General features: G+C 45.5%; 1 protein-coding gene across 1 annotated transcript in view; it reads right to left on the bottom strand.

Annotated features, from left to right (window-relative positions):
* Nucleotides 1-22,822, bottom strand: part of TRIP13 (thyroid hormone receptor interactor 13) — a 193,184-nt gene that overhangs the window by 13,878 nt on the left and 156,484 nt on the right. Inside the window, 1 exon segment of the mRNA XM_029589932.1 lies at nucleotides 12,561-12,630. Within this exon segment, the coding sequence (XP_029445792.1) occupies nucleotides 12,561-12,630 (70 nt within the window).

Consider the following 22,822-nt stretch of genomic DNA (forward strand, 5'->3'; position numbering starts at 1 on the left):
CATCAGGTCAATTAAGGACACTATTTCCTCCCTGTGAAAGAGCCTGAAACATAGAAACATAGAAATGATGGCAGAAGACCAAACGGCCCATCCAGTCTGCCCAGCAAGCTTCACACTTTTTTCTCATACTTATCTGTTTCTCTTGGCTCTTAGTAACCTTTGGTTCTATTTCCCTTCCACACCCACCATTAATGTAGAGAGCAGTGATGGAGCTGCATCCAAGTGAAATATCAAGCTTGATTAGTTAGGGGTAGTAACCGCCGCAATAAGCAAGCGACACCCTTGCTTATTTGTTTTACCCAGACTATGTTATTCAGCCCTTATTGGTTGTTTTTCTTCTCCCCTGCCATTGAAGCAGAGAGCTATGCTGGATACGCGTGAAGTATCAGTTTTTCTTCTCCCCTGCCGTTGAAGCAGAGAGCTATGCTGGATATGCATTGAAAGTGAAGTATCAGGCTTATTTGGTTTGGGGTAGTAACCGCCGTAACAAGCCAGCTACTCCCCGCTTTGTGAGTGCAAATCCTTTTTTCCACATTTCCTCTTGCTGTTGAAGCTTACAGCGATGTTGGAGTCGCAGTAACCGTGTGCATGTTTATTGAATAAGGGTATTATCTCCAGGCAGTAGCCGGCATTCTGGCAAGCCACCCACTCTTCATTGACGTCCTCTTGACAACGGCATCATCATCCCTGTCTGAGGGAATCTCACTCTCCTCCACTGAGGCCCCAACTACAGGAGCCCTTGGGGTTATCAGGATCCTACATGGAGGAATCGGTCTCTGAGGAAAGAGGATCCGCTATATCCTTCACCCTCTTATCAGGAATCGACCCTCCAAACCAGACCAGTAGTCCCCCCCCCCCCCAGAGCAAGACTTGCTCTTTGCATCGGGCCCCTGAATAGTGCAAAAGGCCTGTGCATAGGGATGACCTAAATCAGGTCTATTAAAAGTCTTGTCCCTCAAAGTCAGCACAGAAAGGTCCCCAAATTTACCCTCTCAGTCATCACATGGCTGCTGCAGGGCTGGCAAAGGTACAGGAAGCTTCATCAAGATGGCCGCTATTCCTGACAAAACTGGTGCACTGGCAGCCTTCAAGGCTCTAGATTTGATGGGGAAACAGAATAGATCTCCGGCAGTAAAAGGAAGCACGCTAGCAGCCATGGGGCCTCAGCATATTCCCCTGGGACCTCCTGGCAGGCACACAAACTGAGCACAATGGCTCTGAAGAGGAAGCTAATTGCCTGCTCCTGCACATGCTATATTGGCGCCTCCAATCCCCCTTTCTCCATCCCGACCTTCTGTACACACATGGGCCGAGACAAAGCACTCAAGGCCCTCCTTCCAGAGGTCAGAGAACTTACCTGTTGAAAGCAGCTAATTGGCCCACATTCCCCTGATGTTCTAGTCAGCTGCCTGCTTGCCACAGCTGCTAAGAAATTCTCCACTGCTGCAACTGTTTCTTTTTTTTTTGGATAGCTCTTAAAGAGACATGAAAATATAAGCAGGCAGGAGGAGAAAAAAGGCAGGAGGTAAGGAGAGGGCAAACTGGAGAAGCTTCTCCAGAGGAACTCAGCAAACCAAAAGTTACTCCTGGTTCTCTCTCTCTCTTTTTTTTTTTTTTTTTTTAAACAGTCAAGAACCCCCCCCTCCCCCCCAAAAAGTCTCTCTACCTAGTCCCCTCTAGGACTGGGAGCTAACATGCGGTCTCGCTCTGCTGGGCGTACCAGTAGCCTGGTCTTCAGCTAACTCAAAACTGTCCTAGAAATCCTGCTGCACCACCATTGTGTGCTAGAGGCAGAAAATACTAGAGTTTCTCTATGCTGCACAACCTATAATTTATTATTTATTTAAAAGTCTTATATGCTGCAAACTTCCAAAATAATTTGTTTTGTAAGGAGTACATAGAAACATAGAAATGACAGCAGAAGAAGACCAAACGGCCCATCCAGTCTGCCCAGCAAGCCACGCAGTTCATCCATTTATTTATTTATTTATTTTTCCCACCCTTTTTCTCCCTCCCACCCATCACTATTGGCTTCCAGCACCCTCCGGCCCCAACTCCCTTCCACCCCTCCACCATGCAGAGAGCTTCCAGCACCCGCCGGCCCCAACTCCCTTCCACCCCTCCACCATGCAGAGAGCAGCGCTGTATCCGCATCCCAGTGAACATCCAGCTCAACCAGGGGTAGCAACTGCCGCAACAAGCAGGCCACACCCCTGCCCCATACTCCTACCCACCCCTGCTTTGTTTGTTTGTTTCTTGTTTTAGTTTTATTTGGAGATGGCAGCCCTCCGTGAAGGTGGAACACCAACCACTGGCATCCCGCTCCGTGAATGCCTCTGTGGCTACTGCCACTCCGTGCAGTGTTTTGCTGCCTGAAGGTGGAACACCAACTACTGGCCACTGGCATCCCGCTCCGTGAATGCCTCTGTGGCTACTGCCGCTCCGTGCAGTGTTTTGCTGCCTGAAGGTGGAGCACCTACTGGCCACTGGCATCCCGCTCCGTGAACGCCTCTGTGGCTACTGCCGCTCCGTGCAGTGTTTTGCTGCCTCCTCTTTATTTACGCCCACTGGACTTGATGGATCCACAGTGTTTATCCCACGCCCCTTTGAAGTCCTTCACAGTTTTAGACTTCACCACTTCCTCCGGAAGGGCATTCCAGGCATCCACCACCCTTTCCGTGAAGAAATACTTCCTGACATTGGTTCTTAGTCTTCCTTCCCGGAGCCTCAGCTCGTGACCTCTGGTTCTGCTGATTTTTTTCCTACGGAAAAGGTTTGTCGTTGTCTTTGGATCATTAAAGTTTTTTAAGTATCTGAAAGTCTGAATCATATCACCCCTGCTCCTCCTTTTCCTCCAGGGTGTACATATTCAGATTCTTCAATCTCTCCTCGTACGTCATCCGATGAAGGTCCTCCACCTTCCTGGTCACCCTTCTCTGTACCGCTTCCATCTTGTCTTTGTCTCTTTGTAGATACGGTCTCCAGAACTGAACACAGTACTCCAGGTGAGGCCTCACCAAGGACCTGTACAAGGGAATAATCACTTCCCTTTTCTTACTCGATATTCCTCTCTCTATGCAGCCCAGCATTCTTCTGGCTTTTGCTATCGCCTTGTCGCATTGTTTCACAGACTTCATATCATTAGACACTATCACCCCAAGGTCCCTCTCCTGCTCCGTGCACATCAGCCTTTCCCCCCCCATCGAATACAATTCATTTGGATTTCCACTCCCCATATGCATGACTTTACACTTCTTGGCATTGAATCTCAGCTGCCATATCTTCGACCACTCTTCCAGTTTCCTTAGATCCCGTCTCATTCTCTCCACTCCTTCCGGCGTGTCCACTCTGTTGCAGATCTTAGTGTCATCCGCAAAAAGACAAACCTTACCTTCTATCCCGTCCGCAATGTCGCTCACAAAGATATTGAACAGGACCGGTCCCAACACCGATCCTTGCGGTACACCACTTAAAACCGCTCTCTCTTCAGAGAAGGTTCCATTTACCATCACACATTGTCTTCTGTCCATCAACCAATTTGCAATCCAGGTCACCACCTCAGCACTCACTCCTAAGCTTCTCGTTTTATTCACCAGTCTCCTGTGCGGAACCGTATCAAAAGCTTTGCTGAAATCCAAGTATATGACCGAGTGCTCTTCCTTGATCCAATTCCTTGGTTACCCAGTCAAAAAAGTCAATCAGATTTGTCTGACAGGATCTTCCCCTGGTGAATCCATGTTGCCTCTGGTCCATCAATTCTCCGGACTGTAGATAGTTCACTATTCTCTCTTTCAGCAGTGACTCCATTACTTTTCCCACCACCGAAGTGAGGCTAACCGGTCTGTAGTTGCCAGCCTCCTCCCTGTTCCCACTCTTGTGAAGCGGGACCACCACCGCTCTTCTCCAATCACTCGGCACCACTCCCGTTTCTAGGGATCTATTGAACAGGTCACACAGCAGACCCGCCAGAACATCTCTGAGCTCCCTCAATATCCTTGGATGAATCCCATCAGGCCCCATGGCTTTGTCCACTTTCAGGTTCTTTAGCTCTTCCCACACATTTTCTACTGTAAAAGGATTTTCATCTATTCCACTTCCCTCCAGTTTCTTGTTGTGTAGAGATGGTCCTTCTCCAGGGTCTTCTTTAGTGAACACACAGGTGAAGTATTCATTTAATATTGCTGCCATTTCTTCGTCTCTCTCCACACATTGATCATTACCACCTTTCAATTTCACTATACCACTTTGGACCTTTCTCTTTTCGCTGATGTATCTGAAAAATGTTTTGTCACCATTTTTTATCTCCCTGGCAATCCTCTCTTCCGCTTGACTTTTTGCCAACTTGATTAATTTCTTTGTCTCCCTCAGTTGATACAAATATTCTTCTTTGTGCTCCTCCCTTTGGGATCTTTTATATTTCTTGAATCCTGTTCTTTTATCTTTAATTTTGTCAGCCACCTCCTTTGAGAACCAGATAGGTTTCAATTTTCTTTTGCTTTTCTTTACATTTCTAACATATAGAGCAGTTGCCTTGGTGACTGCTCCTTTTAGATTGGTCCACTGCTGATCCACATCTCTCTCGTTCTCCCATCCTTTAAGTTCTTCCGCCAGGTACTTCCCCCATTTCCTCAAAGTCTGTGTTTTTGAACTGTAAAACTCGGGTCTTTGTGGTTCTTTTCCCTATTCTTTTAGTGATATTAAACCATACCGTTTGATGATCACTGGTACATGGTAAACACTGACAAATTAAAATAGCAAGGTACACATTAACATAAAATTAAATTAAAAGAGATACTGATAAGGCATCACATTAAAACAAATTAAATACATTTCTATATAAAAGCCTCTTTATATAACAATGCCTTCAAATGCTTCCGAAAGATTTTAGTGTCCTGGCTCCTCTCTTAGCTGTAAGAGCAAGACATTCCACAATACTGGGGCAGCAACGAAAATGCCCTTTTCCTCAACTGTTCATGCCTATAAGCTTGCATGGGAGGAACTTTCAAAAGACTATTTGAACATCGTAGCTTACGGCTACAAGAAAGGAAAATTGGTTCTTACCTGCTAATGCCACAGATCAGTCCAGAACAGTGGGTTATGCACTCCCACCAGCAGATGGAGGCAGAGAAAAAACCCCCAAAAACTTTGAGGCACTGCTATAAATACCACTAGTGCTACCTGCAGCTCCTCAGTATTCGTTGATCCCCAAGCAAAAAACCACTGGAACCAACTTCAAACCAACTTAAACTATTCACCCCGAACAAGGCGAACATTAAAAAACAGGAGGGTTGGATTCCCCTAAAGTAGGAAACCCTACCCCGGATCTTGGTTAATATTGGCACCAAAACTATTTCCTTCAGAATTTTTCAATACAGTAGCTAACCCAAAGGTCAGCCCATCTTTCAGTAGTCAAGTCTGGGCGGGCCTCTGGACTGATATGTGGTATTACAGGAATGAAAATTAGCAGGTAAGAACCAATTTTCCTTTCCTGAACATACCCAGATCAGTCCAGACCAGTGGGAGGTACCAAAGCCCCTCTCTACTGTGGGAGGGATCCCGAAAGACCCGCTCTTGGAACCCGTTCCCCGAAATTGGGTTCCTCCGGCGCCCTTACGTCCAAGCGGTAATGCTTGGAAAAGGTATGCAGAGAGGACCAGACTGCAGCTCTACAGATCTCTTGAGGATAATCCAGCTGGTACTCCGCCCAGGAGGCCATCTGTGCCCGCGTGGAATGAGCTTTCAAACCATCCGGAATGGAGCGGCCATTGCTAATGTACGCCGAACCAATGGTCTCCTTCAGCCACCGAGACAGAGTGGCCTTGGATGCCTTGTCCCCTCCGCTCAGGACCACCAAACAGGACAAACAAATGATCTGACTTCCGAAAAGGATTGGTGATCTTCAAATAGCGCAGGAGGATTCAGTGAACATCCAATAAATGCAAGTCTCTATCCGTCGCAGAGTTGCGAGATCAGTCCGGGAAGCCAGGGAGCTCTACCGACTGATTAACATGAAACGCCGACACCACCTTCGGCAGAAAGGACGGCACCATGCAAAAAGACACCCTATCCGCCGAAATCCGTAAAAACGGGTTCCGGCAGGACAGGGCCTGCAATTCCGAAATGCACCACGCCGAACAGGTCGCCACTAAAAAGACCATTTTCAGTGTCAGGTCCTTGACCAAAGCCTGCCCCACTGGCTCAAAGGGCGGTACACATAAAGCCCGCAGGACGAGGTTCAGATTCCACTCAGGGAACAGTTTCCGAACAGGCGGCCTCAAATGCTTTACTCCTTTGAGGAAGCAAACCACATCCGAGTGGCAAGCCAGGGATTTGTCGTCTATTCGTCCCCAGAAGCACCCCAGAGCTGAAACTTGAACCCAGATGGAGTTGTACACCAGGCCCTTGGAAAGTCCCTGCTGCAGAAAAGCCAGAATGTGGCGAACGGATGCCAACCCCGGCCCAACTCCTTGTTGTGTACACCAGGACTCAAACACCCTCCATACTCGCATGTAAGCCATAGAAGTGGAAGGCTGCCTGGCCTGCAACAGAGTGGCAATCACTGCCTCTGAATATCCCTTCAGTCGTAGGCATCGCCTCTCAAAAGCCAAGCCACGAGAGAGAAGCGATCATCCCGATCCAAAAAGATGGGTCCCTGACAACAGATCCGGCAAATGCGCCAGCTGTAAGGGACCGTCCATGGTTACTCGTATCAGATCTGCAAACCAAGGGTGCAAAGGCCACTCTGGAGCCACCAGCACTACCTGACCCGAGTGCTGTTCAACTCGTCTGAGAACTCGACCTATGAGAGGCCATGGAGGGAAAGTGTACAATAGGATCCCCAAAGGCCATTTGGACACCAGTGCGTCGAGACCCACAGATTCCTTCTGTCGACTGAAAAATCATGACGTCTTCTTGTTGAGTCGGGTCACCATGATGTCCAAATGGGGAGTTCCCCATCAGGTACAAATGAGGTTCCACGCCTTTCCGGACAGCTCCCACTCTCCTGGGTCCAGCTGTTGTCTGCTTAGGAAGTCCTCTTGGATGTTGTCGATACCAGCCACGTGCGAGGCAGCGATGCCCTCCAAATGGCCCTCGGCCCAGTTGAAGAAGAGATGGGCTTCCCGGGCTATGGCTGGGCTCTTGGTTCCTCCCTGACGGTTGAGGTGTGCCACCGTGGTGGCGTTGTCCGAAAACACGCGAACCATCCGCCCCTGTACCAGATTCAGAAAAGCCTCCAAGGCCCTGCGGACTTGCCCTGGTCTCCAGGCAGTTGATGGACCAAAGGCATTCTGATTCCAACCATATGCCTTGTGCCACTCTGCCTAAGCACACCGCACTCCAGCCTCGCAGGCTGGCGTCCGTGGAAACCACCACCCAGTCCGGGGTTTCAAGGGACATTCCTTTCTGCAGATTGGCATCTACTAACCACCACTCCAGGCTGGATCTGGACTGTGAGGTCAGGGGCAGGCGCACCTGATATTGCTCAGTCACTGGACTCCACCGTGATAGGAGAGCCCGCTGCAATGGTCTCCTGTGAGCAAAGGCCCACGGGACAAGCTCTAGCGTCAAAGCCATGGATCCCAGAACCCTCAGATAGTCCCAGGCCGTTGGAGTCTGCGGCCCCCGAAAACTGGTCACCTGCTGTTGTAGTTTGCGCCTCATGTCCTCCGTTAGAAACACCTGGCCCAGGTGAGTGTCGAAGCGAGCCCCCAGATATTTCAGGACCTGGGAGGGAATCAAGTGACTCTTGGGAAGGTTGATCACCCAAGCCCGACTGCAGCATGTGAGTTACATGAAGAAAAGTCCGCCGACAATCTTCCTCCGACTTTGCCCAGAGAAGACAGTCGTCTAAATACAGGTGTACCAACACCCCTTCCTGCCTGAGGGCTGCTGCCACGACAATCATAACCTTGGTGAAGGTGCGGGGCGCTGATGCTAGATTGAAAGGGAGTGCAGGAAACTGGAAATACTGCCCCAGGATCGGGAAAAGCAGAAACCGCTGATGATCGCTCCGAATTGGGATATGGAGGTAAGCCTCTGTTAGATCCAGGGAGGCAATGAACTCTCCCTTGCGCACAACCGCAATCACCGTGCACAGGGTTTCCATTCGAAAGCGCGGTACCTTCAGACTCCGGTTCACTTGCTGGAGGTCCAGGATGGAGCGAAAGGTTCCTTCTTTCTTTGGCACCACAAAGTACACAGAGTACTGACTGGCTCCCTGTTCCACCCCTGGAACTGGAACAATGGCCAGCTGGTCCAGGTCCTCGCCAAACAGGAGCTTCCCCCTGAAGGGAAGATTGTACAGGCGAGCTTTAGAAGAAAAGACAGCCGATCAATTCCGGAGCCACAGCAAGCGTCAGGCTGCCACCAAAGAGACCATGGAACACGCCGATGTTCGTACCAAATCATACAGGGCATCTGCTAGATCCCCCAACAGGGGTTCCCCCACAGTCCCCGCATCTCCACGGCTCCCTTGTGCCCGAGGGCCCAGAGAAGGTAGAACCTGTGACTTCAGACGCTTGGTAGAGCCACCAATGCTGTCCTGAGACCTCCTCTTCACAGCCTTCCTGGCCAGGAAGGCTTCATGCATTAGTAGCACAAACTCCGGGGAGAAACCTCCAGGTCCCACATCATCGCTACTGGAATCCGAAGTTGTATCCTTCGGGTCTCCTTGGCCCGGTTCTACCACTGCTGGGGAAAGCGGGGTGGGGAGGGGGGGAGAGACTTCTTGAGCTTCCTTCCCCTGGGTATCCATCGACCCTGGGGGTTTACCTTTTGTTCTCGATTGTCCCCCAGGCACACGCTTAGGCTTTCTGGACTTCTGACCCTTGGCAGATAACCCCCCCCCCCCCCAGCACATGAGGCACAGAGAGAGCGAGCATCCAACTCTAAAACCAGGCCATAGGCCCTACAGACCTCCACCAGGGCACTTTCAGTCATGGCAGTCCTTCCCCCAGCTGCCCTGCAGTCCCAGAAAGAACAAAATCGGTTGGGGCTGAGCACTCGCGCGGGACCCGCGAGAAAACAAAATGGTGCCCGCGTCAAAAATAGCCCGGGATCAGCGCTCTGGAGGAGGAAGGAAGCAGTTGAAAATGACTGCAAACCTACAATTTGACTGACCAGGCCCTCAGGCCAAAAACGCCCAGGAGCTGCTTCCCTGGCCAGAGGAGGCTCCGGGCACTAGGAAGCACCTCCCCCCCCCCGCCGAGCACTGCCTGAAATGGCAAGCCTCAGAGAAAAGCCCCTGCAGAGAAAAAAAACAATGCAAAACTTTTTTTTTTTAAACTCTGTAAGTAACAGAAAAAATCCCCACAGGGGTACTTTCCTTTTGGAGGCGCTGGAAGAGGGCTTCGGGGCGTGGAGGGAACCAGTCCCCTGGCTATCCAACTCCCCGGAATCTGTGGGCTCTACAGCCGAGGGTGTCCAACCCTCCGTTCGCCCTGCTCCACCCAAGGGATGGTCCGCGATCGGAAACTCACACCTCAAGGAGTTCTGCTAAAACTCAGTCCAGAGCTGCAGGATGCACGACCACCATCTGCTGGAGACAGAGAAATACTGAGGAGCTGCAGGTGGCACTAGTGGTATTTATAGCAGTGCATAATCCACTGGTCTGGACTGATCTGGGTATGCTCAGGAACAGTAATTTTATGAATATATACTAGTAATTTAAACAAATCTCTGAGCTGGCAATGATATCATGGAGAAAGTATGTGTGCTCTGTCTCCATCTGCTGGTAGGGGTACATAATCCACCTGTTTGGATTGATGTAGCAGGATGAAATGAAAAATATTTAAGCCTGATGCAAAAAAATCTTTTATTGTGGTAAGAGAAATATCTAGGTGGGTCACAATCGGGAGCTTTTCTTCTGGCTCATAACGGCGACATCACTTCTGGGTGTCCCAAAATAGTAAGCAATCTCATAAAGGCATTACTGCTGATGCTGCTGTCCCTTTCCCTGCTGGCCCCATGTGAACACTATCTTACTTTTTGATTTTAATCATCCCATGCCCGATTTACAGATTTCTACTCTCATTGTATACTTTGTGTGGGACTATCAATGAGACAACGCACTGTATTGATGCACCCATAAGTGGCTATAAAAGTTTGGCTATCAGTGGTTGTGGTGGTGAATGCTGCTGTCAGATGTTCGCTATAAAGAAGGCAAGAGAACTTGAGCATGAGGCTAGAAACACTGAGTAGCTGATATGTGCAGCAGTGTCAATCCTGGGAGGGCGGTAATATCACTTTTGGTTCTGATGGGGTTGTGCAGGGTTATACCGAATTTCCTGCCACCCTTGACCACAGCTCTGTGGGAGGGGGGGACCTGCCCTTCTTGACTGGAACTCCAAAAGAAACCCCCAGACGCAGGTATAGGTAACAGACACTGATGTTCCTCTTAAAAAAAACAAAACACCATTTGCCCACTCTTGGTCTAGGTCAGTGGTTCCCAAACTTTTTTGTATTGTGGCACACCTGGCATTGGGCTCACTTCAGTATGGCACACCAGTACCTTCCCTATCCCCCACTCCAGCATCATCATACTCTTCCCCTCAACCCTTCTCTTCATTCTCCCTCCCACATAACCTTTTCTCTTCCCTCTCCTCCCATCTCCCACCCACTCAAATCACTACCAGCTTTCCCCCTTTCTTCCCTCTCCATTCTACACTGCAATAGTCAACTTTTCTTCCACCCTTGGCAACATCGCCTTCTCTTCCCTTTTCTCTCCCTCCCCACCATATCTGGTATCATCACCTTCTCCTCCCGTCCATCTCCCCCAGCAACATTACCTTATTTATTTATTTATTTATTTATTTATTTACAGTTCTTATATACCGCACAAAGGGTAGGGGACTATCCGTCTAAGCGGTTTACATGTTAGTACATACACAAACAATATTGTACAGTTACAAAGACAGTTCATAAAATCATATACAAAACATATTAAAATTCATAAAATAATCAGATAACTTTTCAGGATCATGTAGTGTAATAAACCTAGTATATATTGTATGCTTGAGTGAAGAGATGAGTTTTTAACAGTTTTTTAAATTCTATGCGGCTAGCTGTCAGGCGGATATGTTCAGGCAAAGCGTTCCACAATAGTGGACCGGCAACAGAAAAAGCTCGTTTGCGGGTCAGTGCTAAACTTACAGATTTTACTGTTGGTACTTCAAGAATATATTTATCAATAGAACGGAGCTGTCTGGAGGGTCTGTAGATTCGTAGTAAGGAACATAGCCAGATGGAGTTATTATTGTACAGTAGGTTGTGTATAGTAGATAGAATTTTGTAAGTAATACGGTATGAAATTGGTAGCCAGTGCAGATGTTGTAATACAGGAGTGATGTGTTCTGTCCGGGGTGTATTGTATAACATGCGGGCGGCTGTATTTTGTATCAATTGTAATGGTCGTATAGCTGTTTGTGGTAAACCAAGATAGAGAGCGTTGCAGTAGTCTAGTGAAGATAAAATTAATGCTTGGGTAATCAATCGAAAATCGTTCGGATGGAGGAGTGGTTTAAGTTTCTTTATCATGTATATTTTGTAAAAGGATTTTTTTACGAGTTCAGATATATGTTCGGTCATTGTCAATTTTGAATCTATCTTTACATCTAGATTTTTTGCATGAGGTTTTATATCGATGAGTTGGTTCTGAAAAGTGAAAGTTGGTGGGGGGCGAAAAGCTGAGTCAGGTACAGTGGATAAGTAAATTAATTCTGTTTTACTTCTTTCTCTCTGCCTCCTAGCATCAACATCTTCTCTTCCCTTTTCTCTCCCCTCTACTCCCTGCATCACCTTCTCTTTCATTTGCCATCCCCTCTATCCCATACATCATCAGCTTCTCTTTCCTTTTCTATTCCCTCTATCCCCCTACATCATCACCTTGTCTTTCCTTCTGCATCCTCTCTACACCCTACATCATTGGCTTCTCTTTCCTTTTCTCTCCCCTCACCCCCAATACAATCACCTTCCCCTCCTTTCTCTTTCCATCCACCCCAGTGGAATCATCATCATCTCCAACACCTTCCCTTTCCAACCCTCCCCTGACAATCTCAAACAACCTCTCTCCTACCCTCTCCCCTCCTTGGCATCAGTACTTTCTCTTTCCTTCTCTCTCTCCCAACACCTCCAGCTTCCTAGCAAATTCAACTGCCTCTTCTAGCAGCACTTACCTGGTGCTGCTTCTTTCTTTTATGTCTGTTTCGCTCTGTAATCAGAACTGCATGGAACCAGCAGGACTTGTGAGTTTATAGGGTTTCAACTGCAGAGGAGAGCCAGCAGAGGGGTAAACAGAAGCAGCAGCAGATAGGCGCTGCTCTCTGACTCCCCCTGCTGGCAGGAGGATATCCTGCAGGTTAGCTGTTGTAGAGGAAAGAGAAACTAAAGACTGTCACGGCATACCAGAACTACGGCTATGGCACACTGGTTGGGAAACGCTGATCTGGGCACACAGGTTTAATGGTATGACAGACATTTTTGTAGAAAACAGAAAGTGACAGTACACAAAATGCAACCCCCCCCCCCCCAAAAAAAACACAAAAAAAACCCCCAAAACTTACTTGTAAGTAAAGTGCATGTGCTAGAAAAGGAAGTTTTCTTAGTACCCGCCCACTAAGTCCTTCACTTTTCCTATATTGAAAGAGAAAATTAGATATTAGTATGCTTCAAATGACTTCTAAAATCTTTATATATATTTATTTTTAAAGTTTCTAGCCTACACTATCTTTAATTCTAGGCATGTAACAGTACATAATTTTGTGCTTTTATTATCTAAGAGGCCAATATTCAAAAAAATGGAAAATAAATTACTTATCTGTGTAACTTAACCAGATATGTTTGAATATCGCTAGTTAGGATTCAAAGTTATCCAAGTATATATAACTGGATAACTTTAACCTTAACCAGTTATATTCAAAATAATAAAGCTGGTTAAGTGACTATCTTCCTTAAGAACATAAGAAATTGCCATGCTGGGTCAGACCAAGGGGCCATCAAGCCCAGCATCCTGTTTCCAACAGAGGCCAAACCAGGCCACAAGAACCTGGCAATTACCCAAGCACTAAGAAGATCCTATGTTACTGATGCAATTAATAGCAGTGGCTATTCCCTAAGTAAACTTGATTAATAGCCATTAATGGACTTCTCCTCCAAGAACTCATCCAAACCCTTTTTGAACCCAGCTACACTAACTGCACTAACCATCTCCTCTGGCAATAAATTCCAGAGCTTTATTGTGCATTGAGTGAAAAATAATTAGTCTTAAATGTGCTACTTGCTAACTTCATGGAATTCCCCCTAGTCCTTCTATTATTCGAAAGTGTAAATAACCGATTCATATCTACTCGTTCAAGACCTCTCATGATCTTAAAGACCTCTATCATATCCCCCTCTCAGCCGTCTCTTCTCCAAGCTGCATAGCCCTAACCTCTTCAGTCTTTCCTCATAGGTGAGGCTGTTCCATCCCCTTTATCATTTTGGTTGCCCTTCCCTGTACCTTCCCCATTGCAACTATATCTTTTTTGAGATGCGGCGACCAGAATTGTACACAGAATTCAAGGTGCGGTCTCACCATGGAGCGATATAGCTGCATTACGGCATTTTCCGTTTTATTAACCAATCCCTTCCTAATAATTCCTAACATTCTGTTTGCTTTTTTGACTGCTGCAGCACCCTGAGCCAACTATTTTAAAGTATTATCCACTATGATGCCTAGATCTTTTTCCTGGGTGGTAGCTCCTAATATGGAACCTAACATCGTGTAACTACAGCAAGGGTTATTTTTCCCTATATGCAACACCTTGCACTTGTCCATATTAAATTTCATCTGCCATTTGGATGCCCAATCTTCCAGTCTTGCAAGGTCCTCCGGTAAAGTATCACAATCCGCTTGTGATTTAACTACTCTGAATAATTTTGTATCATCCGCAAATTTGATAATCTCACTCATCGTATTCCTTTCCAGATCATTTATATATATATTGAAAAGCACTGGTCCAAGTACAGATCCCTGAGGCACTCCACTGTTTACCCTTTTCCACTGAGAAAATTGTCCATTTAATCCTACTCTCTGTTTCCTGTCTTTTAACCAGTTTGTAATCCACAAAAGGACATCGCCTCCTATCCCATGACTTTTTAGCTTTCTTAGAAGCCTCTCATGAGGGACTTTGTCAAACGCGTTCTGAAAATCCAAATACACTACATCTACCGGTTTATTAACTCCTTCAAAAAAATGAAGCAGATTTGTTAGGCAAGACTTCCCCTTGGGTAAATCCATGTTGACTGTGTTCCATTAAACCATGTCTTTCTATATGCTCTACGATTTTGATCTTGAGAATGGTTTCCACTATTTTTCCCGGCACTGAAGTCAGGCTCACTGTCTATAGTTACCCGGATCGCCCCTGGAGCCTTTTTTAAATATTTGTGTTACATTGGCCACCCTCCAGTCTTCAGGTAGAATGGATGATTTTGATGAAAGGTTACAAATTTTAACTAATAGATCAGAAATTTCATTTTTGAGTTCCTTCAGTACCCTAGGATGCTCACCATCCGGTCCAGGTGATTTGCTACTCTTTAGTTCAGAGCTTTCCAAAGTGTGTGTCGGGACACATTAGTGTGTCGCCTGTAGTGTGGAGGTGTGTCGCCTGGTCCACAGGGCCGGCGGAAGCAGGGAACTATAGCAGGAAGATCGGCAGGCAGTGGTGGAGCTTACATCACCATGGCCCGAAGAAAAGGGTCACCTTCCTGCCTGTGCAGCCCTGGAAGAAAAACGTTGCCGGAGCCGCATGGGCAGGAAGGAGGAGGAGCATCTGCTGCGTACAGAAGAAGAGCAGCATTAATGGGCCGTTGCGGATCCCACGTCGCGGCAGCCCGAGAAGAGGAGGAAACCCGATAGCAGGGCCGCTGCAGATCCCATGTCACGGCCAGGGAAGATCAGGGCCTCTGAAGAGCCCATCCTTCGGCAACCCGTGCAGAGGGACAGCATGTGCCAGTGAGAGCCTGTGCTTGAGCAAGAGAGCATGTAGGAGTGAGAGAGCCTGTGTGTGTGAGAGTGAGACAGCATGTGCACGAGAGAGACAGTATGTATGTATGTATGAGAGAGAGGCATGTGAGAGTGAGAGCTGTGGATGTGTGAGATTGCATGTGAGTGAGAGCCTGTGTGTGTGAGAATGTGTGAGATAGCGTGTGAGAATGAGAACCTGATTGTGTGTTTGAGGGAAGACTGATGGAGAGAAAAGAAATAGAAAAAAAGACCCTGTAAAAGGAATTGGCAAAAAAACAAGAAAGGAAAGGTGGAAAAAAAAACCTGTGACCAACCGATTAGAAAACTAAGATCAGACAGCAAAGGTAAAAAAAAAAATTAGTGGCACATGTAATCTTTGGGAATGTGCAAGAGTAGCACTTTATGCCGATCTCACAATGTACGAGATCAGCATGGAGGAAGTGGAAGCCTGCAAATATTTATTATGAGATAGGTTGTGTTGTGAAACATTTTATTTATGTATATATTTAAGGAAACATACATAAATTGTTGAAATACATTTTGTTCGTTTAACCTTTAACTTCTGGTTTGCTGGTAGACTGAATTACTGTGTCACGAAATTATGTTTGTCTAAAAAGTGTGTCACCAACATGAAAAGTTTGGAAAGCTCTGCTTTAGTTTGTTAATCTGGCCTACTACATCTTCCACGTTCACAGTAATGTCGTTCAGTTCGTCTGACTCAACACCCCTGAAAACCATCTCTGTAACTGGTATCTCCCCAACTCTCTCTCTTCCTTGTGAAAAAAAAAATAGAGTCATGGGAGGAATAGGAAATTAGTGTTTGGGTGAACACAACTATGGTGGTGGGGAAAGAGGTAACGATGAGGTTCATACCTCTTCACTTTTATAGTTATGTTTGGAGGGGCATGGGCAGGCAGGCCGCATTTTTGTGGCTTGGGGAGGGGGGGGTCGTCACAGGATTGGGTCAAAAAGCCTGCAATTTTTTTTTTTTTTTAACAAGAAAGATCACTACTTAACAGCTATATTAATTTTAACATAGCTGGCTAATGTCAAAGTTATCTGGGAATACGTTCCCAGATAACATTAACTCTGTTTCTTGAAGCATCTATAGTTAGCCAAATAACTTATTCTGCTAACTTTGCATTTTGGAGTTAGCCAGATAAATTACCCAGCTAGCTTATACCTACCCCACAACACGCCGAAAATGCCCCTAAGTTATCAGACTAAATTAAATGCAGATAATGGATTAGTTGGATAAAATTTAGCTGAATAAGTGGCAGCAATATTCAAATATTATCCAGATAAATGCCTTTAAATATTAGCTTCTAAATTATTATGTGTTTTTTGTATAACAGTGAAACTGTATTAAGGGGAGACTATGGCGGACAATTTAGGTGCAGAGCAAAACAGCATTTGCTTAATTCAACACTTTTTGGCCAGTATATGTATGGGTGTGTAGCGTTCTGTAGCTTTTTCCCATGCACAATTAAGCTCTGGAATTCATTGCCAGAGGATACGAAAGCAGTTAGCATAGCTGGGTTTAGAAAAAAGGTTTGGACAAGCTTCTGGAGAAGTCCATAAATTGTTACTAACCAAGTAGCCTTGGGAAATAGCTACTATTTATCACTGTACATTAGTAGCATGGGATCCATTTACTGTTTGGGATCTTGTCAGGTACTTGTAACCTGGATTCGTCACTGTGGAAACAGGATATGGGCTTAATGGAGCCTTGGTCTACCCAGTATGGCATTTTTTTAATGAGGTGATAAAAGTAAATGAGCATTTTGGTAGCATGCTTAGAAAGGAAGGGATAGATTTCAGGGTTGTCAGAGAAAAAACAATGCACTTTAGCAGTATTTTGAATGTGCATAGAGAAGGGGAAAGTAGCAAAGATGTTCCCGAGGTTATAGGCTAAGAGATCTGGGAGGATGAAAGTGCCATCCACGAAGACAGAAAATGAGGAAAGAAGGAAAACAAATTTGGGGGTGGGGACGACAAGACATTTCATTGTGGCCATGTTACGTTTTTTTAATTTTATTTTTATTGCATTTTGCTTATTTACACAAATAAACCATTGTGATTGAAAAAAAGATGGTTACATTAATTATATCAAACATGGAAAAATTATACAAGTAATTTCACTTCGAGAATTCATTAAAGGAATGAACTGCATCCATAATAAGAAAATTACCATTTGAACCAATCACTAAAACTATAATCTCAGATATCCTAAGTATCATTTAGAGGAAGGGAAATATCAGTAATAGGAAGGCATTGATTTTTTCTCAGGTGTGATCACTGTAGTTTTTGATAGGTACAGAGACAACTTCTGAAAAGAAAATATATTTTTCAGCAAATCGTAAAAATATTTGTTTAAATGATTATGTGAATGTGATGTGAAATGTATAAATAGGACCACATGTAGAGTAAAAGAAGACAAGTGGAGGAGTAGCCTAGTAGTTAGAGCAGTGGGCTATGAACCAGGAGACTAGGGTTTGAGTCCCACCGTCACTCCTTGTGTCCTAGGGCAAGTCACTTTACCCTCCATTGCCTCAGGTACAAACTTAGGCCTGGATTTATCAAAATGCGGTAAGTACCGCATGCGATAGCAAAAGGGGCGTGTTTTATGCTAATATAGTATTTATCGCAATTTGCGATAATTACCTGTGCGAAGAGATAAGTTAGTGCACATTGCGATACCATTTCAGATTCTGCGATAAGTGCCAAACCTGATGTATTTCCTGCATTCAACCACTGGGGGACCAGTTTTTCAATGATCCGTGGGGGGGGAGTGGGGGGGGAGAGAGAGAGAGAGAGAGAGAGAGAGAGAGAGAGAGAGAGAGAGAGAGAGAGAGAGAGAGACTGGCCATAATATCATGGCCAATAGGCAGGTATTTGTATCCCTAGGGTAGGCCCACCTAGTAACTCGAGGTGGGGATTAGGTAAGTGTGTAGGGGGTTAGGGGCCACTTTGACATGCTACGTGACACCTACGAACAGAACAGTGGTCACTTGTGAAGATTTGCTGGCCTTCGGAGTGAGGAAACTCACTCCAAGTTGAGATTTGGGCAAGGTTCTCTCAACCTAGCTTGATGTTACCCAGGTAGAGAGTCCATCAAGCTAGGTTGAGAGAACCTTGCCCAAATCTCATCTTGGAGTGAGTTTCCTCACTCCGAAGGCCAGCAAATCTTCACAAGTTCGTAGGTGTCACGTAGCATGTCAAAGTGGCCCCTAACCCCCTACACACTTACCTAATCCCCACCTCGAGTTAACTAGGTGGGCCTACCCTAAGGATACAAATACCTGCCTATGGGCCATGATATTATGGCCAGTCTCTCTCTCTCTCTCCCCCCCCCCCCCCCGGAGTCTTCAAATCATCTGAAATAAGCCTTACGGGACACATCGCAAATGGTGATAAAACCTTACCGCATGGTCACGGCCGCTATCGCACTGCATAATGCATTTCAAAGAGGTGTAGTTAAAATCTGCGTTATGGCTGTGCGATAGCTCTTCGCAGAGAGGCTAACCCAGCCCACTCTCCGCCCCTAACTCCTCCCATTTTTGGAATTTGCATCGCACCATACGATATGGTGCGATCGCATGCGGTAAACACGTTTTTGCATGCGTTAAGGGCCTATCGCATGCGAAAACGGGGCTTTTCACATGCGATAAGCCCTTAACGCATGCGAAAACGCCTTACCGCATTTTGAAAAATGACCCCCTTAGATTGTAAGCCCTTTGGGGATAGGGAAATACCTACAGTACCTGAATGTAATCCAATTTGAAGCGCTGAAAAAAGTGTGAAAAGTGGAATATAAATAAATAAAATAAAATAAATAAATAAGAACACAACAGAACAATTAGAAAGAATGATGTACAATACTCTGGCAGTATGTTTTTAACCGGAACATTGAGGTAAATTACATAGATGGATTTAAATCAATCAATAAAACAAAATATGGAGCTGATACACAAACTATGTTACAAAAATCTGTATGCTGAAATACATTTTAAAAAGTTGGAAAAATGACATCTTACTTTGTTATTCTCTCCCTCACAATTTTTTCCTCTTCACTAATGACAGTCCTACATGTTCACAAGCAGCTACACTGCTAAATGATAGCCAGCCCGAGCTGTCTAAGGCTTTATAGTGACATTCACAAAGAGGCACTACATCAGCAGCATTGTTACATCACCAGGACTGTGAGATCATCACTGCCACATTAAAGGATTTAATAATAGCAGTAAATATACCTGCTGCTTCCTATGAAAATTACCTGGCAGTATACTATGCATAACAGCTTAGCAATAATTAACAATGTCACACAAAAGTCAGAGTCCTGGACTTCAGGACTGTTAACTTTCTTAAAGCGGTTAAGGACCTCAAGGGGGCACTTGCAGGGTGAGAGGATCCGGGATATGTGGAGGAACAGTTAGTAAAACTAAAAGCAGCCATTTTAAGGAACACAAATCTTTATATTAATAAATAAGAGCAAGAGAAAAAAAAATTCTATACTGAAGCTGTGGGTAACCCACAAATGAAACTTGTACTTCCTCTTAATTGCAAGAGAAGAGAAGATGAAGGGGAAACAATGGGTAATGACTAGAGAAACAAAACCAACATTAGTTATATGCATACTGTGTTTAGGCAAGTCTTTCTTGCTCTGTGTATGTATATGTAACCTCGCAAACCAAGTTGGTGGTGTTGGGTAGCCACCAGAGCTTCCTACCTAACAACACAACTGAAATTGGATTTTAAATGTAATTACTTGTATTTCCAAACCTGAGCTCAAGCTATAGCAGTTATTTCTCTATCCCAGAGAGCTTACAATCTAACGGGTTTGCTTATCAGGGTGAGTATTTTATCGTGGGAAGGAGGTGTGAAATATCATAGGGAGACATTGCAAGGCAATTTCCCAGTGATATATTTTTTTTTTAATGCTGAAAAATGGCAAATAGATACAAAATTATCCCCTCCCTTCCCCAGACCTCCCCCCTTAGCAAAGACCATCCCCACCTAAGGTACTGGCCCCACCAGCCCCCACCCCACAACAAAAGTCATAATCCCTGGGGTCTAGTGGACCTCCTTCCCAAGAAAAAAAAAAGCCTGGAGGTCTGGGGTTCCCCAGACCCTGGACACCCCTTACTAAAAAGATGACTCATTGGTGAGCTTGTGGGGACCTGGCCATTGTCCCATCACATGATGGGGCAAAGGGCAGATAGCACTATTTTGGAAAATGGTGTCGACTGGGCCCAGAATTAGGGGGCCTTCCAGGCCCCCACTAGCCCATCAAGTCTTTTTTGAGGTGGGGTGTCCAGGGGCCCCCCTACATCACCAGAGCTTTATTTCTCAGGAAGGAGGGCAGGAGGAAGGTCCACTAGACCAGGGGTGGGCAAACTAAAGCCCATGGGCCAAATCAGGCCAGTCACATTCTTCTATCCAGCGTGCTAAACTAGGCGCAGCCTGCGATGTTCGCAGACGTCATCAACAAAGGCTCATGCAGTCCCATTTGAATGGCGCACTGAATCGCGCAATGCTGAGTCCTGACCTTTGCTGATGACATCAGCACCCGGAATGGTGGTGGAAGTAAGCATGCGGCCAAGCTTTTCTCTCCATGAGAGCCAACTGCACCTTTATTCAGGATACCATGCGGCGCAGACGCTCACCTGCCTGCTTATATTTGCTGTTAAGAGCCAATAGCACCACTTATACAGGGGAAAGGAGAGGCGAGCCCTTGTGCATTGGTTCCCATCCCGCGTCAACAAAGAGAGGCCCCACTGTCAGTGCACTGGCAAGGAGAGACCTCGTTGTTACGCTGGCGGAGTTTCCACCCCTGCCAGTGAAGAAAGGCCCAGTGCTGCTGTGAGTGTGAGTAAGAGACTGGACAGAGAGGGAGGTATCTGACCAGGGACAGAGGGGGAAGGTAGGGAAAGTGGTGAGAATGGTGAATGAGTGAAATAGAAGGGACATGAATAAGTGGGGAAAAAAGGGTGAGTGACAGAGGGGAAGAAATGAACGGCGTGAATGGAAGGGAGTGTGAGGGGTGAGTTGGAATGGTAGTGAGTGATAGAGGAAAGGGTAATGAAGCAAGGGGGAAGGGTGCGAGAGGGGATGGGAAGAAGATGTGGGGATTGAGTGACAGAGGGAAGGAGGGTAAATGAAGGTGAGTGAGATGGAAGGAAAAAGGAGGGAGGACGTAGAAGAAAGGAATGAGAAGAAAGGGTAGTATGTATGTGTGTGAGAGAGAAAGGAGAAAGTTTGTGTGTACCCTCCTCTCCTTCCCCCATTAAACCAAGTCTACAATTTCAGGATGACTGGAAATGAAAAGTTTTTAGATATGGAGAGGGGGGACTTGTTTTTACCCTTATTAGTTTTAATTATTGGGTGTTTGACATATCTGCTGTTTTGAAATATTTGATTGATTTGGGGAAAATGTTTAAAGTTTTTTTTTATTGTTACTCTTCTTAATTATTAGTTCTATTTGTCATCTGTTTTGAAATATACTTTTTATTAGTATGGTTTTCTCACTTATGAGTGATCTATATTTCTTGACTGTTTTATGAAGAATGGCAATATTTCTGCTTCTGATTTATTGCACTGCATAGGAGTCTGGCTATTAATGGTTTCCAGTCCAGGTTTTTGCACCTTACTATTTATACTTTATGACTTGCATTTGTGACTGAGGTGAGGTCTGCTAGCTGTACCTGTTGGGTTGAAGGTTTTTCTGATTTTGGTAGAGGTGCCTGCTGGATACTGAAATGCCTGCAGCAAGTGGTAGAGATTTGATTGCTGTGTCAAGGACTCGCCACACCTGCCCTGTGTCATACCCTGCTGCCCCCTTGCCTGCCCTCTAACTGCATCCTCTAGCTCTCATTGCCCTTGATAACTTATAATGTATCCCCAGCAAAAACGCTTTGTCCATGCCTGCACTAGACCAGGATTATGGCTTTTGTTGGGGGATAGGGGCCTGACACTGAAAAGTGGGGATATGGGGAAGGGAAGGAGTAATTTTGTATCTAATGGGAGAGATTAGGGTAGGGGACGGGATGTTGTTGAGAGCGCTTTTATTCTTTTTAACTTTTTGGGCCTATACTACCTTGAAAGAGAGCAGGCATGGGGGATCCATAAGACCCCTTGGGGTTTACTCTGAAAAGGGGGGGGGGGGGGGCAGTTATAGGTCCCCGGAGAAAATTAACTACACTTCCTCCAAATATGATTTAAAAAAAAAAAAAAGCTATGTTATTCTAATGCCAGCTGATTATATTTGCATTAGATTGACCAGTAATTAGCTGTTTTGCATGCATTTAATTTTATGCATGCAAATGCATGCAAAGCTGCTAACAAAGATAGGGGGAGGAAATCTTAAAATAATGAGTGCTATCGCCATATCATTGCTTAGTAAATATACTCCTAAATTTGTACTCAAGGGAATGGAGTGCAAAGTAATTTGACAAAGGTCACAATGAGCATCAGTAAGAGAACAGCATTTGAACTTTGAGTTTCTTAGTTAAGTCTCTAACCCAGGGGTCAGGAACCTTTTTGGCTGAGAGAGCCATAAACGCCACATATTTTAAAATGTAATTCCATGAGAGCCATAAAATATGTTTAAAACTAAATACAAGTAAATTTGTGCATTTTATGTAAGATCACACTTTTAAAGTACAATAAGTCTCTGAAAATATTACACCAGGCCTTAAGACACCAATACATCTCCTATTAGGAAAACGGACCAAGTCAGGCTGCTATAGAGTCCTACACAGAAACCACATGCCAGCAGAAAACCTCACCTGAATCACGTGCTGTCCCTCACCTAACATAGAA

Source organism: Rhinatrema bivittatum, chromosome 2 (genome assembly GCF_901001135.1).
Source record: "Rhinatrema bivittatum chromosome 2, aRhiBiv1.1, whole genome shotgun sequence".
NCBI classification, from domain to species: Eukaryota; Metazoa; Chordata; class Amphibia; order Gymnophiona; family Rhinatrematidae; genus Rhinatrema; species Rhinatrema bivittatum.